The sequence below is a fragment of the Macrosteles quadrilineatus genome, unplaced genomic scaffold (assembly GCF_028750875.1).
Source record: "Macrosteles quadrilineatus isolate MER2022 unplaced genomic scaffold, UCM_ALF_1.0 Scaffold_8__2_contigs__length_117827958, whole genome shotgun sequence".
NCBI classification, from domain to species: domain Eukaryota; kingdom Metazoa; phylum Arthropoda; class Insecta; order Hemiptera; family Cicadellidae; genus Macrosteles; species Macrosteles quadrilineatus.
Genome location: NW_026542601.1, coordinates 91,286,787 through 91,304,163, shown reverse-complemented (window position 1 = coordinate 91,304,163; position 17,377 = coordinate 91,286,787). Strand labels below are relative to the sequence as shown.

General features: G+C 39.3%; 1 protein-coding gene across 6 annotated transcripts in view; it reads right to left on the bottom strand.

The window, feature by feature from the left end:
* Nucleotides 1-17,377, bottom strand: part of LOC128999955 (sal-like protein 3) — a 123,437-nt gene that overhangs the window by 5,705 nt on the left and 100,355 nt on the right. For 2 of the 6 annotated variants that reach the window (XM_054426752.1, XM_054426750.1), the window contains exons 2-4: nt 3,887-6,964; nt 2,824-2,957; nt 45-426 (exon numbers count right to left, since the gene is read on the bottom strand). In XM_054426752.1, coding sequence (XP_054282727.1) covers nt 45-426; nt 2,824-2,957; nt 3,887-6,964 — 3,594 coding nt within the window. The remainder of the gene's footprint in view (nt 1-44; nt 427-2,823; nt 2,958-3,886; nt 6,965-17,377) is intronic. The other 4 variants (XM_054426755.1, XM_054426753.1, XM_054426751.1 and 1 more) reach the window with 4 other exon arrangements.

Genomic DNA, 17,377 nt, shown 5'->3' with positions numbered 1-17,377 from the left:
TTAATCAAGTTTTGCATATTGATTTCTATTAAATTAAAACTTACTAGGCTGTCTCTTAGGCAAAGGTAGGATGGATTCTTCTGGAGATCTCTTCACAGGCTGCGGCGGTGGTGGAGGTTGATGATGTTGGTGTTGGTGCTGTTGATGTTGTTGATGGTGTTGATGTTGATGATGCTGCGGAGACTGATACAGCTGCAATTGTTGCTGCAGGTTAGGCTCCTTGGGAGGTGGTGGCCCAGTGGGGGTCAGCGGGGGACCCACAGGAGGTTGCGTAGGAGTCTGCGGAGCCTCAAGAGCTCTGACACAGCCGATGTCTCTACTCTCGGAACTAGCGTTGCTGGTGTCGTCCGTAGGGCTCTTCTGCTCAAAGAGATGTGAAGGCATGTCTCGTATCTTGTGTGTTAGCATGTGTTGCTTCATATTCCCCTGCGTACACGCAGCCAACTGATTAATTGCTCAATTGAAACGAGTTTGTGTAGGGGAAAAAAAGTTTTAAAATATAGCAACCTATCTAAATGATATCTATTTACATTTTTAAACATATAAATTTTGTTCGGACTATTTGGTCAATTGTTTTTGTTTTTTGTAAACGAGTTGGGTTTATCATTGGCAAAGCAAAATATATTTTTGGAGGGGCCAAGGTCAATATTTACCCATTGGGAAACAATCACATTTGCCATTTATCTTTTTTGTTTTGATTGCCAAATTAAGGAGGTAAATAAACCATACATCCTGTTATTAATATTTTCAATGTGTGTGAAATACATTTTGCATTAGGGCAATTCAGAGTGGTCAATATTTGCATACTTTCGTCTTACATTAATTAGTTCAGTGAAGAGTATGGAGGAAGTTAACAAAAAAGATTGTAAAATTGCTGATAGGGTATCTAAGTATTTTAGCTTACTTTTTTTTCATACCCACTCAGGAAACTTTATTATTAAGAGAAAATCATCATAGCTGTATTTTAACAACAGAATGTAAAAGTAATATTTAATTAGGATTAATATCTAAGCTATTAATAGTAAAGAAAATCAAATAACCAAGTTTTAACAAATAAATGTTGATCCAAAATTCCCTGAGAAATTTATGGTTTTTTCAACTCATTGTAAAAATACAACTGATAGTTGAATGATAGTACATCCACATTCAATGATCACAGCAAAATGCGGTAGCTTTGCACAATTCCATCAGAAACAAATAAAACATCAATTTGAAATTCATAGTATAACAATTGGGAGGTAAAACAACACTAGTTAATGCACAGTATTCCAATTAGGGTAATCCATATGGCTAATGAATTTGGAGGGTAAATGTTTTTTTAACAAATAGAGTAATAGGTTTAGTCTCAACTGTGATGCTGGAAAGAGATTTAATGTTGTTTTCATTGAATTTCACACAGTATTAACTGGGATGGTTTGTATAACGCTTATGCCTGCTAAAAATGACAATGACGTATTAGGTGTTGTGATCATTGATTATATACTAAGTCTATAATAAATGGTATTGTTTGTAAAGCCATAGACTGCAGTTCTCTCTAAGGAAATATGATGCATATTGAAAATAATGAAAATTAAAACGAAACCACAACCTAACCTAGCCCAACTTAACCTACCCAACGTATGTGAAAGAAATATATTTCGAATGATGCCACAGCATTATGTTTTGATAGAAGAGAGTGGAAAATTTGTATAAAAACTGAAATCAATATTTTTTAATGTAGCAAACAAGCAACAATTGGTAATAGAAGGAGAATTGGGTCAAGTAACATGGTTTTGTTGAAACCGTAATCACAAAGTGAATCACCTTTGTTTCCTATAGTAAACTAACCAATTGATTGACTAAGAAAAAATAGCTTCTGAGACGAGTAAAAAGATTAAACTTTTCAACAAAGACAAACAAAACAAAACTCTGAATGTTCGCAAAGTGGAATTTAGTGTAATTCATTTTACAAGTTGAAAGTAGTCGTTTGTTTAGAAACGTCCGGTGATAAACACACGAACGTTATTAAATGGGACCAATTAAAAGTGGTAGTGCGATCTTAGCCGAGAAGACAAAAGAAGGCTGCCATCTCTAAATAAACCCGTCACAGGGAAAATAATAGTTGAGGCGGAGGGACGACCAGTCAGTCATAGTTTGGGTTTGGGCCAAACTATGCGCTAATTTCAGAGAGCCACTTATTGCAAATGTCATCCAAACAAATAGTACCATTGTATCTGGCCCCTCCTCCATCTCGCGTATGATGCGGGCAGAGATGGCGAAGAAAAGAGGAAAGAGGGTCCCTGCTGTAAAACTCTTTAAATTCATGTTGAGCTAGGTTAGGTTAGGTTGTGGTTTCGTTTTCATTATTTTCAATATGCATCATATTTCCTATTCAACGTCAAAGACTTAATTTAAAGAGGTTTAGCAAAAGCCAACGGAATTTGAACGCCCTTGTCAGAATACTGCAGTAACGATTCCGGTGAATACCACAGGGATAGTAGTGTGGTTAGAACAATAAAGAAGGTCAACAATCTTAGATTTCAAACTAGGTAGGTTTATAGACAAATATCACTTCTTATATATTTATAAAGGTATATTATACTGTGATTTAAATTATTTGCTTAGGTAAGATAAAATAAAACAGTGCTTAAACTAGAGCACAAACAAAAAAAACTAAAGGAAAAATGTGTACCAACTATGAAAAACAAGTTAAAAGTTACTTCGTACTTTCCATGGCTTAGGAAATGTTGTGGAAAGCATGAACTGTGGGAACTGTTACAACTGTCAAAGATCATTTGATTATTTAACCAGTTGTCCAGTTAGCCTAACTAGTTGGTGCCCTACCTTGGTCGAGAAGCCTCTGTCGCAGATGGTACATTTGAAGGGACGTTCTTTCGTGTGACTGCGGTAGTGGATCTCCAGCGCAGAGTTGCAGGCGAACGTCTTGAAGCAAATGTTGCAAGTGGTGTTACCCCTCACTGTACAAACAGAAAGATGGTAGAATACAAGTGATATATCGCAATTTGTGTATCGAACATTAGACTCGGGAGAAAATAAAGGATAAACTAAATAAATAGCAATAGTTTAAATTTAAAACTAAACTATCACGGTGATGTTTTCTGAGGTAAGGTATTAAGTCTGTGCCAAAACGATAATTCAACCTAAACAGTCAATCCAACAACAATAAACACTTGATAATATCGTTAAGGATGTGCCAAAAATTTATGTTCAAAATACGTTTCAAGCTTCCCACATGATTACCCACAAATCGATCGCTAGAGCGATTGCCCTTTGCCAACGCAATCAAAAATAAAATAAGCGAGCATCTAGGTCTAACCTCTATTGGCATCCGACGGCGGATCGCTCAACGTTTATTTACGGGTCTCTCTATCTATAGCCTTCGCATTAAAATGTCAATGCATTATCATTAGATTGGAAGTGCGAGTGCGTACATTGCTGAACACCTGCCAATCTCGAGTCGCTCAGAGCGCTTCAACCTCGCCCGTACTGTTAAATTATTTCTACTTTCAACTTTGAGTTGGGGATATCAAACGGTAGGCCTACACTTGAAACTGCGTTTCTGGTTAAAATAACTCAAATATGTCTCCCGTTAGCTTTTTTTAATGCCTTTGCATCTAAAATGGAAAAGGAAAACGTTTTGTTTAAATGTTCATGCAGGTTGTTTAAGCTGAGACTCATTTTATGGATCAATGTAAATTGGAGTGAATCAGATTATTCTCCTTTCCTTAGAAAAGAATATTTAAAACTGATTACACTTATCATAGCTTGAACTAAGGGGAGTGTTGAGAAGTTTGAATACATGCACTGGGAGTGAAATAATCAACATTTGGTAGTAATATACGGACGACAGACAACATGAACACACAAGGGGCGAGGGACAAGTTACCTGCGGGTCCCACAGCCAGTCCCATGGGGCTGAACGCCGTGGACGTTAACACTGAGGAGGTGAGAGAAGACAGCGCCGAGGTAGGCAGTAGGCCGAACCCCGAGAACACTCCGGTGGAAGTTCTCGGTGTGAGGTCCAGAGCGCCCAGGCTGCCTGACTCCGAGGCCGCGGGACTGGGCGGTCGCTGGGTCGGACGGGGTAGGAGATGGGAGTGGAGATGGGTCTGGGGGGATGGTGTCAGTTGCCCCTCGGACCCACTAGGACTCGAACCCGGCGGAGACTTTTCACCGTTCACTGTAATAGGGGTGAACGAAGTGTTATTGCACAATTCCTCATTTTGGTTTACATGCGATTGACTATACTGAGAAGCTACTGTGGTAATGGTTCGGACTTGATTTTCGAGGGCAGCTAGTGAGGTGGAGAAAGAGGGCGAACCTAATAAGGGACTAGAACTACTGGTTTGGACCTTCTCCGAGAATTCTGACGGGGGTTCGTCTTTGACTGGAGGGCCACAGACGCGCCGATCGTCAGGAGGATGAGGGAGGGGTAGGAATGGTTGGGAGTCCAGAGGTAACATGGACGGTGGGAGGTACTCTCTGATCTCGGCCGCCTGGATCTGCTCGGGTGTCAGATCCGTGGGCTCGCCCGTGTGTAAGCGAATGTGCTGTTGGAGAACGAGCCCGTTGGTGAACTTTTTATGACATACGGGACACTGGTGGAGGACTCTCATGGGAGGCTTTATCCTATGAACACCCATGTGAGTTTTCAGATTCCCTTTGGTCGTAAAGGCTCTTCCACATATTTTACACCTAAAGGGCCTTTCTCCCGTGTGGGTCCTGTAATGCATCTGTAAAGCGCTTTTACAAGAAAGAACGCGGTGACAAATAATACATTGGTTAGGGTCAGTTAGCTTGTGCTCTATATTATCGACCAATTGCTGAAGTTTGGAAGTTTCAGAGGTTTTGGTTACTTCTATTAGGCTTTCCCAGGAATTGTCGTTGCTGCCGGGACGGGGAAGGAGACTAGTATAAAGGGCTGGATCTTTGGACGGATCGATATCAACAGGATTTGAGTTAAAACCTAGAGGAGTGTGAAGGCCGGATGAAGTGCTACTGGGAGGAGAATGAGTAAGACTAGGAAAAGAGAAGGAAGGAAAGCGTTGGTCGGTTGAAAAACTAAAATGTCCTATGACAGACGTACTTTTGTTGGAGAGGTTTTCCGGCTGGTCTTGCAGGCTGTCGTCGTGCTTCTCCTCTGGACTCTCCCTGGTCCCAAGCATGTCCTCGTGGCTGTACTTGCTGTCCGAGCTGCACTCGTCGTAGCCCATGGGCGAGTACCTTTCTTGTTCTTGCTCCATTTCTCCCTCGGCTTCTGTTTTGGGAGTGAGTCGTTCATCGCTCTTCACCGGTTCTTCAGTCGTCTCCGTAGTGCACATCGTCAATGGAATAGGCCCATCGTCATCCGACATCTCCTTTTTGAAATGGTCACTACTTTCGGACGGTGGAGGCGAGGTGGAATGTGTTGATAACACCGGTTTGCTCAAGTTCTCCGGGGCTTCTTGGTGCAAGTCTTGGCGTGGCCCGAACAGTGGGATGGGAAGGACGGGTTTGATGAGGGATTGGTGGTGCGGTTGGATGACGAGATCGTGCTGGGGTCGGAACATCGGCAGCCCTGTGGGAGGGAAGGGAGGGCTGCCGGGGAATTGGTGGTGATGCGGTGGCTGAGAATTGTGTGGATGATGTGCAGGAACTCCGGGGGGTAAACTCTGATGAGCTCCCATTTGCGCTAGCAGAGGCGGGTGATACTTGTCTAAATGCTCGGGTACCGGATTAGGATTCATTTTGATGTGCGGGAACTTGGATGTGTGCCTTTGGAAATGTACTTTAAGGTTGCCCTTAGTGGTGAACCGGGAACCGCAAACATTGCACTTAAAAGGGCGCTCACCTGTGTGCGATCTGATATGGATCTGGAGGGCGGAGTCACTGCCGAACACCTTCCCGCAGTATCTGCATCGGTGCTTGAAGAACGGCTCGTTCCTGCCCCCCGTCTTGGAATCATATGGTGACATACTTTTACCCCCGTTCTTTCTAAATGCTAGCTCGTCAGCTAAATTGTTTGCAAGTAAACCCTGACTGGCATTATCTAGGACCTCTTGTGCCCTACGCTGCAACATTTCGAGCGTGTTAGGTTCGCTCGGAGAAGGAGGTGGATCGAGATTCGTAATTATAGAAGATGCAAAACTAGATGAAATGGAACACGGGGGTAGAGAGGGCGTGTGTATTGGAGGGGAAGCCGTGACAGGCTTGGGGGCAGAAGTTGGTGTTGTGGCCTGAGGGGCGGAGGCCGGGACGGACTGAGTGGTCGGTGTGGTTATGGCCATGGGGATCTCCTGCTTGACCGGGGTCGGGGTTCTGCTGGGCTTGGGCAGTGAGGGTGGCAGAGGGCTGTGGGATGGTCGAGGTGTGATGGTGAGAGGAAGGGGAGGAGTGGGACTTCCGTCCTTGGGCCGCGTGATCTGCAACTGCTGCTGCAACTGTTGTATCAGGTTTAGCTGCATCATCTGCTGAGTTTGTAATGTGTACAGTGTAGACTGCAGCACTGCTAACTCCTGCAGTGCGGCGGCGTTGTCAGTGTTGTTGGCCATCGCCGTCGCCGCGAACTGTGCCACAGCAACCTTAGTGTTCTGGAGAGCCTCTAGAGTCACATGGCCCGCTGCTGCGGCCGCTGGCAGTTGGAACGGGAACCCCAGTGGCAAGTCTTCTCCTTCACCTTCAGTTTCTCCATCTTCAACGCTGTTGTTATTCTCGGCATCTTGTTTCTGCCTTCGAACTTCTTCTTGCCTTTTACCCTCCTCCGGAAGACTACTCTCTTCGTCTTCCTCGTCTCCGGAGAGAGGCATTTCATCGTTCTCTCCGGAGCCGGGACTGTCTAGGACCTCGACATCTTTGGGCGGTATACACTCCTTTCTGTGGTCTTCGGCCTCCTGGACATTCGAAAACTCGGCGTTGCAATTGTCACAGACGTTGTCGTCTCTCGGACTTGTCGCCTCCTCTTCAGAGTCCGTTATCGGCCCATCTCCTGAAAAACAAACAGAGTTATTAGACTAACGTATAAAACATCTATCACAATATACATCTCGAAATGACTTGTGTACAAGAGTATTAACTATAAATGTGGTGATGTTTACAGAATAGCATTTAAATTATTGTAATAAACATCTTGATTTAAGTTGAACGTTGAACATAATGCTTCCGTTCGTCGCTCATATCTCATGTCACGAGCAAAGGCCCTCAAAGATATGCTTTGGGACTAAATACGCCGCTAATAGATTCTCGTCTCAAGTTCCACTGCTAGAAGCCCTTCCGTATTCCACATTTTGAGAAGTAATATACGACCTCCAGAAGAAAAATAGCCGCGCCCCAAACATAATAACAGAAATAGCCGAGCCAACCCCCAGACATATGGGGCGGGATATTTCCTACTATTCGGAATAAGTTTGTGTTATGCTCAGCTGGAGTATTCATAACGCTAAATTTAGACTTAAAAATAATGGACTAGTGAGACAAAGCTAGTAGCTAGTGCCGTATCGGATATATCCCTGACATTCTGTAGACTCAGTATTTATAGCCGTGCTGTTGACGAGAGCTGGAACCATAACAGGGACAGATGGTCCGTGTATTTAGCGCACAAACACTCGTTACTCAATTTTACAACCTGTAAACTCTTAAACTGCCTTAGAAATGTGTGGTTACTGAGGAGAAAACAAACACGTCATTTCATCTTACAGGAGCGTTCGTATTAATCTTTTGAGGTTTTAAACCAACAAATGTATCTAGACGGAGAAAAAGTATTTTAGGAGATACTGGCACGCCAATTTATAGAAACGAGTGTTGAAGTGGCAAAACATTAATTTAATTTTAACAATCCGTTGTAGGGTTGACAACTTTGTTTAATTTGTCTCACGCATTATTTGGGAAACTCTTGTATTGTTTCGTATCATCCCGCGTGTGTAGACCCTGTATAACCCCCGCCCCCGCATCGCCACGCCGTGACGCCGCCTTGCGCAAGGAGGATCGTGAGAGCTTCGTCCGCAGTTTCGCAAGACGCCGTCGCTTTGTTCCTCTCTTACCCCGCCTCCATCATTACGGCAATTCTCCAGTCGTGGCTCACTGGTTCGGAATCAAAATGGCCGATTGTGATCCGTCATCTGTCACCGTAAAGCTATTTATTTTTATGGATGATTTGACGGAAGTTGTCGGCGTCTTTATGCACCCACCACGCTCGGCCGCGCCCGCCGTGCGGCGCTGATCGCGCTAAACTGTGAAATATGCGGCAGCAATGGTGCATATCCGGATCGGATCTCGGCTTCCGGTCCTTCATTCCTCCAGTTGATTTCAAATTTGAAAAATCCGAGTCATCGGTGATCAACGCCCCTGCGTGACGTCACGGTCTGCCTGCGCGGTGGATCAAAAGATACGTCCGAAAATGAATCGTTTTATCACTAAACAATTTTCACATTCAAAACATGGGACGATACTAGACATTCACAGACACTCCACAAAAACTCCTACAGTAGCCCACAATCGTAATGGCCCATGGAGACTGTGGAGATGGAGAGATGGAGGAACAACGCTAATTGTCCAAGAGAGCGAGCTATTAGCGCAGACACGGGCTAAAAATACAAACATAACTCGGAAACCGCAGAAGCGGGGAGAGAGAGGGGATGACGCAAATCGAAGGTGTTAGTGGACGTGGAGGCGCAGCGGCGCATGTCCGCGAGATGGTTATGAGTGTTATGATTAGTGCTTTAGGTCGCGACGCCGCGAGATAGAGAGAGAGAGAGTGGGGGGGTGAGACGCCACCCCCACCAACACCCGCACGCAGCTCTTGATTGATCTGTTGTTAGCGGCGAGAGAACCAGAAGAATGCTTACTTTGCTTGCACAGCCTACAATAATGGTTTCGATTTTTAAACCGATTCTTTAATCGGGTCAGCAATACTGGAATCATAGCTTTGAAGAAAAGTCCACTATGAACAATGGGCAAAATCATTATACAAGAGCAAAATATCATTTTAATAAAAATCCAAACATATTTACTGTCATTTCCCAAACAATTTTTAGGACGGTTCTCATTGCCATGTAAAGTAACCTGGACTATCCGCAGCACCGTACATACGAGAGGAAGAGCCCTGACAGAAAACGTTCGAAACTATCTTTATTGTTTTAAATACAAATCTCACCGATGTCGGAAGAAGGTTGCACTTTTGCTTCCACATAATGAAAAAAAAATGCCATTGTCATAAACAAATTTGAAAAATACCTAATTAAACGTATACTCAATTGGCTCGTGTCTATGTATACTGTATTTATTTTTGTACATACTAAGTCTGTAATAGCTTTATGTATAAGAAACTGACTATTGTATGATATACATATGATATTGAGTAAGGTGTAGAAAATTAAACTCAACTTTTTCTCTTTAATTACTATACAGTATCTTCTTGAGAAAAGTTAGTAGCTTTTAGATGGTTTGAAACTGGACTCAGCTGTCCTTGGGTTTGTAATTAATGATCTTGAGTAATTAAACAGCTCTTGGTCGATAAAAATGCTACACAAGACATTTCATACTCCAATTCCTCCTTCGACACATCACAATCCTGAGCGACGAGACACTCTAGTACCAGACCAGTAGTAGGTCCAGACCAGGTGCCGGGTATGAATGGTGCGCCGCGGTCGAAAGAAGCATCACAGTTTTAGCTTTTTGGCGCGTCACCCAGCGCCCGTCATCAACCCTCTCTATTCTTTGGCATTTGGATCTCGCCAAGCAAATCTGTCTGGTTATTTCGCTATCTTCCTCGTCTTCCTGAGGCCCACACGCGTGATAGTGCTTTGTCCTGCGTTGTAAAATAAATCGCCTCTGCTCTTCCATCTGCTCAGTTTCATCGCTGAAAGGATTTTCGGATAAACGTTTTATTTTGTGTCCGTTCTTTGAGCGGAGCGAGCGAAGCGAGCGAAGCTCTTTGGGATCAACTTCAATGCAAACAATAGAACACCATCACTCAATAACGGCTGAACACATTTCAGCCAAACTTAACAAGACTACTTAGACTAATAATGAGATGGTTTGTAAACAAACAAATTTCAATTAGATAATGCTAATGCAATTTAAAACGAACTTAAATTTTTAAATTTTTAACATTAGGCTTATGGGACTAAAGTAGCTATGACAGTTTTTTTGTTTACAAGAAAAATGTAAACAAGAGAATCATAAGGTATTTCTGAACTTTCTATACTTTTCTTTTAAACGTTTTTAAACCATTCCTATGATTTTAATAAACAAGAAAATGCCGTTACAACATTTTTTTAAGGCGCGGAATTCACTGAAAATCGAGAAAATATACGGAACTACTTTCTCAATGCGCGGAGCATAAACAAGGAGCGGAGGGATACGGACCAGTGACTACTTTCTTGGGATGGGAACCTATTTGTGTTGCCAGCTGATTAGAAACAGCCAATGTTAGAAATCAGGATTTAATAAGCGATATATCGAACCACATCGAAATCGATATTTAATCCGATAATACATCACAGATTATATTATGTTGAATTACATCGACGGTGCAGTAAGTTATTACACTTATTAATAAAACGCAGATTGAACACTGATCTAATTTAGGCATGTGGGGAAGGTAGGTCGGGGTTTATGAGTACTCGTGACTACATTAAATGTTTTGAAGTAAGGTTAGATTAGGAAGGTAAAGTGTAGGTTATAGGTAGGTGATCGAGTTGTTTATTTGTGTTGCACCATATAATTTTTATCTTTTGGAATAGTTGGTTAAATGGGGAAACGATTTCAAAAATGTTTGCATATGGTCTTAACAAACCATCTACTGTATTCTAGCATTGACTTTATATAAAGTCAATGATTGTAGCAAATTACTACATAAAAACCAAAAGAAAAGAACATTTGGATTTGGACCTTTGCCCATTGCAAAACTAACATATAATTTATGAAATGTGAAAAGTTGTACATCATTAAATACTATTCTGTAATATTAATAATTGTTCGGCAAATCCTCATTTTAATGGCTCGGCTGAAATGGAATCTGCATTTTATGAAACAGTAATTTGGTAACAATTCAGTAATTTCAAATGTTGATAACAGTAGCCTATCCTATATAAATACTGTTATTTGATTGCCAAGCCACGGACTATACATACGTCCAGTTATAACCGTAATAAGTAAATAATTAATTACCTGGACTTATAGAAGTACACTTTTAACCACGGTTATCTTTGACTATCAATACAACTATACATTCCATCCCCATGTTAAATTTATAGCCAGCTTTTTCATCAAAATCTTCTGTATCCAATGGTCAATGGTTTTATTAAGGCCAGTATTAAAATGCCGTCTCTAAATCGTCCCAATAATGGTGGAAGACCTACATTCCAGTTACATTACAATCATATCAAGAATACTTGGTATTAACAATCATAAATTATTTTCAGCAAAGAAAGCTGATTTTAACCGATTGCAAGGGTTGAAATGAAGACCAATGTTTATGTTGCACAGTTGAATTTAAATGTCAAATTTTCCCTCCTGATGTTATACTTTAATACTCACGTGTTTTTTTTTAAATAGTTACTGTTTTTTATACTTAAATACTTTAAACCGATTGTAAGGGTGAAAAACGAACACCAATGTTTTTGTTGTAGGCTAAAGTTGAATTTGAATGTTAAATTTCCTTTCTCTTTTTTATACTTTAATGCCCTTTTTGGATGTTAATATCAGATTCCAACTACTGTAATATTTTCCTGGTCAAAACTACCAATGCACTTCTGGAAGAGGTGTCTGAATAACAAGATGTAGTAAAAACAAATTTGAATTATTACAATTATAATCAATAAAACAAGCATTAATACATCTATTGACTTTTTTACATTTAGTTACTTATACAAATATCAAATCACGTTTGTTCCGCTCAACTGGCTTTCACCTCTCTGAAAGCAACCCTAGTTTATTAGTCTGTAGACGTTTCAGAGAATTAGGATGAGTTAGTTTATCTGATAATTATAAATATTGTGTTCGCTTCTCACAACGATTCTTATTGTTTAAAGAAACTTGAGTGAGGAACACTCAATTCAATTCACTCTATCTTGACACATATTTTTATAAAAGATTTTCAATTAAATTGACTATTTTAGGAGCATTAATAAATGTTTAAGAGATACATACATCACACGTTTAGTGAGCTTGATTCGGTTTTCTGTCCGACTAGGGCAACACTTCAGTGGTTCTGTACATGAATGTTTTTACTCTTCATCGCCGTGAAGTGATGTTTTGTTCCCAAATCTGCCTATCATCGCTCGCCAGACAGAATACTTCCATTCATGGCCTCACTAAAGAATTTAGGTGTACTACGAGCAAGGTACGTAAGTGTATATCCCAAGATGATTGTATATTATTAATGTATTAAATCCCCAACAAATAATGAATAATTTCTATCATTATTGTGACGTATACTATGACTTAAGAGAGTTATATAAACTGTCATGTCTCTTAATTTTCGATTATAAATCGCCAATGCAATGATATGAGGAACTGCAGTATTGCTATCTGATGATGTGGTTAGTATAAATCATATTTTAACCTTGCACTTTTAACATTTTTGTAATATATTTCTCAACACTTCCTTGTCAAGTACTTTTATTTGTATTGCAATTGCATAAATTGCATTTCAACAACAAATTCTGAAAAAACACAAGTTCCCAGGACTAAAAACATACAGGTATGTCCCTATTCAAGTTAAGGGCACGTAGCTCTTGTGCAAAAATATTCAAATTTGTGGTTAACTTCTAAGCAAACAGGAAAACTAAATAAAAATTCAGTTGCTACTTATTTTCATGGAATTGCATAATCCAACTACAGTATTCTAAAACCAGCTTCAATTCTTCGACGACAGCATATTTCCCTATGGCTAAGGATCTGTTGGTCCTTTGAGCACAGGACACGTCGCGAGGGGACAGTAGGATAATCACTTCCGCACCGCTGCCAAAGGGCGCGGTCAGGCTTTGGCGCCCCTCGGCCTGGAAAATTGGAAATTTCTCTCTTCAACGCTCTTTGGGCGCGTTATTGAAATGTTAAATATCCCAAAACCGCACCTTTGGTCGGCTGTTTTGCCACGTGTTAACAGCAACATTGATCCGCCGTTTTGCCACGTGTAAACAGCAACTTTGGTCCGCCGTTTTGCCATGTGTAAACAGCAACATTGTTCCGCCGTTTTGCCATGTGTAAACCGCACGTTTGATCCGCCGTTTTGCCATGTGTAAACAGCAACATTGGTCCAATGGTTTTGTTTTTTGGTCGTATCTTCAGTGTTTTAAAGGTAAGTTATCTAAGAGCAACTCTTAACTCATCTAGAATATAGGTAGTGTGAATCAGTGTGGTTTTAATCTCTGGCATTGCGTCACCGTTGCCGATTTTATAATGCGAAAATTCAGTTTAGTTTGTTCGATTCACTTACCAATATTAGTTTTAAGGAATTGAATCTGTCAAAACATCTTACCATAAGGACAGTCAAAAGTGAATGATTACAGTACTAATTTCTTTGAAGATAAACCTTGCTCTCATAGATTTGTCTGGGTTCGTGGTGGGTTTTATTTAGTTCTGGATATTCCATTTTTATTAGTTAAAAGAAAAGTCATACCCCTTTCCATTACAAAGACCATAAAGATGAAACATAGATTAGCTAAGGTAGACGTTAGACTGTGGGTAAGCATTAAATGTCGATAATTCACTAGAAATTGCTTCAATATAAATATACTTGATATTTATTTTTTTTTTATTTTTACTTAAACAGAATGCAGGTGAATTAGACCCTCATAGTGTGCTCAAAGCTTAATTTTCTTTTGCTATACTATTTTATTTTATTAGGACATACAGAACCCCTTGTAGCCACAAAACATATAAAAATAAACTAATTATTTTCTACCTTTTTGTGTTTCTAACTGAACGCTCGTAACCTAGCCTTCACAGTTACTTGATATCAGTGACTAACCGGATCAATAGGACGAGTCCAACAATGCACCAGCTATGTGACGGAAACATAGTAATTATTGTGAAGAGGGCGGACTTCCGGTCTGTATGGCTTCATGATGATTAACATTGTAACACGAGGCAACTATAAAATTGGGAAACCTCCCAACAGCGCAAACACCCTTGTTTGTACTACGGTAATGAGGTTTCGATATGATTACAATTGATATCGAACCGGCGAGTAATCGATTTGATTTAATGATTCAAAGGGAGTTTGCTATTAGTGTTTATATTCATTGTGACCCTTGGTTGGAATATATTATTGACGAAATTTAATGATTATCTTATCCAACCACAGCTGTTAGTATGACAAATAGTTTCGTTCTTTAGAACTTCGTCAGGTTATTTGGTATGCAACCACATCGTCAATGTATTAAAACATTGTGGTATGTCAATAGATTTCTTAAAAACTGTCACAACCACAAAAATTGAAACTTATCATGTTGATAAAATAGTTGAAATGAAATAATAATTGATTTAACTGATTAAAAGTGCAGTCTGGCCACTGACTAAATAAAACTAACTGAATCATGACGTTTCTTCTTTCCTTATTATCTTCCCTTCTACTTTTCAGAACATGGAAATAGTTTAAGTACAACCAAGGAGTAAAGTTAAATGTTAAAGAAGAGTTTACCATCTACAAAGCTAAAAATCTCGACCCATGTCACATTTTAAATGATCAAACTTATTTCCAGTTAAATAGTATATTTGATACATATATTGACAAGGCAAAAATCAAAGAAGTATAAAATAAGATCATAATAGACTGAAATACAGGTGGCACTGGAGAGAAGAAGAAACATCATGATTCAGCCAGTTTTCATTAGTCAGTGGCGGTGATAAGATAGTGTTTGCTAGCCTGTGCAGTTTTAATTAGTTTTATCAATTTTGATTTCATTTTAACTATTTTATCAACATGACAAGTTTCATACCATTGTGAGTGTTGCAGTTTTTAAGGAATATATTGACATACCACATTGTTTAATGAATTGATGATGTGGTTGCTTACAAAATTACCCGATGGAGTTTTAACGAACCTGTTCGGCATACCAACACCTGTTATTGGATAAGGTAATCATTTTATTTGATCAATATTATCAAGAATGTGTTTAGGTATTTCGGTTGATGTGATAGGTTGTGAAATACTATATCAAAATAACGTTAATTTTGTTGATAGAATATTAGATAACAGCAGTTGCAGACGAACTGAAGATTGGCGTTTGGGCATTATTTTAATTGATGATAAACTGATGAGACAGTAATCCTTTAGTAAGTCTTGGAACTATTAAGGCTCCAATATTTTAACAACTCATATCAAACTAAAGAGGTATTCTATAATATTTGATTTCAAACAGGCATAAAATAGTTACATGTTTTAGGTATTTCGAGTAGATAGATTAACCTTTAAGCAATAACTACGTCGAAATAACGTCATGTTTATACTGAGTATGAGGTCCGAATGATATTCTAATTACCTTTACCTATGACCGTTTTTTAAAGTAGCCATTTCAGTTCAGTTCTTAGAATTGAAAAGTTTCACTTAACAGCTGTTTACTTTCATAACAGCATAGTTTCATTTCATAACAACATAGTTTTTCTCATAACAACACGGGTAACGGACCAATGAGGTTCAAGCATTGAGAGAAAAGAAGTAAAATTGTAATGCTTCGAACGTCAACTAATCATCTGATCAGCTGATCAGTTGACAATTTTAATTGTTGATCCGACTTGTTCATGTTGATATTCGAGTATTCTTAACCTAAGGTGGTGGATTTTAAAGGAAGTTAGATTAAACTGATTTAAAAATGTCAGTTAGTGAAAGTGAAGTTGACGAGATGGAAATGAGAGCACAAACTGTTTATAATATTCTATAATATTCGATGGTGAGATCTAACTGTAAATTAACTGTTTCACTATAATCATTAAGTTGTAAAAAATGCAATATTTCCCTAATTGTACCTGATACAGTATTTTAGGTAAGAACGCTGCTAGCAGAACCTATTCCATGAAAAAAGGTATCGTATTTTTAACGAAGTTTTACAAACACGTAATTAGACTACATGAAATCAGCTGATTTTACAATAAGTCGTTGCATTACTTTCAGTGGCAATGACAATAAACGAAAACATAACCTCTCTAAGAAGTTATGAGAAGTGATTGTTAGTAATTAAAAACCAGATTGTTAAGTAATTAAAAAACGGTCGTAGGTAAAGCAGTGTACGCAACTCGCGTTAATAGTCTTTACGACACTCGTAGAAGTTTTTAAGGCACTCGCCAAGGCTCGTGCCTTAAATTTTGTACTCGTGTCGTAAAGACTAACTTAACACAATCGTTGCGTAAACTACTATAATTTTACTAACCAGTTTTCCAATCAATCAAATCACACCAATTCAAACCCGTCACATTGACATCTCAATTCCTCAAAGTCGAAAAAGAGAGTCCAAAATAGAATCCATTAAAACCGGCTAATTGTCAGGGCGACGACGCGTTGCACAAAAAGCGAAGAAACTCGGCAGATTTGGACATATTTATGAGCGAGAGGGGGAAGACGGATAGAAGATCTTGGTTTTAGGATTCTGGGGGTGAGGGTGGGATTGTAGAAATTTGGAACCGTTGTGGCCGCTTCTATATCATAGTCGCGTGCGTCCTTTCAACCCTGAGCGCTAATAGTGGATTCGCCCCTGTAAGGGATGCAGAGGTTCGGTTGCATATTCATCTTCCAGAACAGCTGTTTGTAGATAGCAAATTTGACGACTGAGCTAAACTTAAAGATAGACCAGATTTCATCAATAACAGCTGATTTTATTTCAAAGTTAATATTTCGCTAAATTGCAATTTTATGAAGCTTATGATATGATGAAGGTGTACATTAGGCGTATTGGGATGAGAGTAGTAAAATACAAGTAGTTCATGTAAAAAATTGACAGAATTTATAGTTACAAACTTAAATAATGTTCAATTTTTAATTTGATCTTTAATGCATTTTTTGATAATCATTGGTTGAAATTTCCCAGAATGTTCAATATTTCTCCCAAATTTAGTTGTTAAATAGAATGTTCATTTGATAAAAGAATGAAAATTATGCAGACCCGTCCTTTCTTGTCGAAGTATAAAATTCTTCAATTAACTGAATATTTGAGCACTTAAACATTTAAAGTGATACTCGTTATATACAGACATTATGTTTGTATGTTTGTTGTTGATTATGTGTTGTATGTTTATGTTGTACGTTTGCTCATTAGGCCTATGTTTGTATTACCGGTACACTCATTATAATACAAAATTATTTACAGCAACCCGTGACGTCTCTCGGTCGTTTCTGAACTGGTAATCAAACCTGTATTGTCTTCACGCTTTCAATCATAATTTAACATAAGTAAAAGATGTTTTA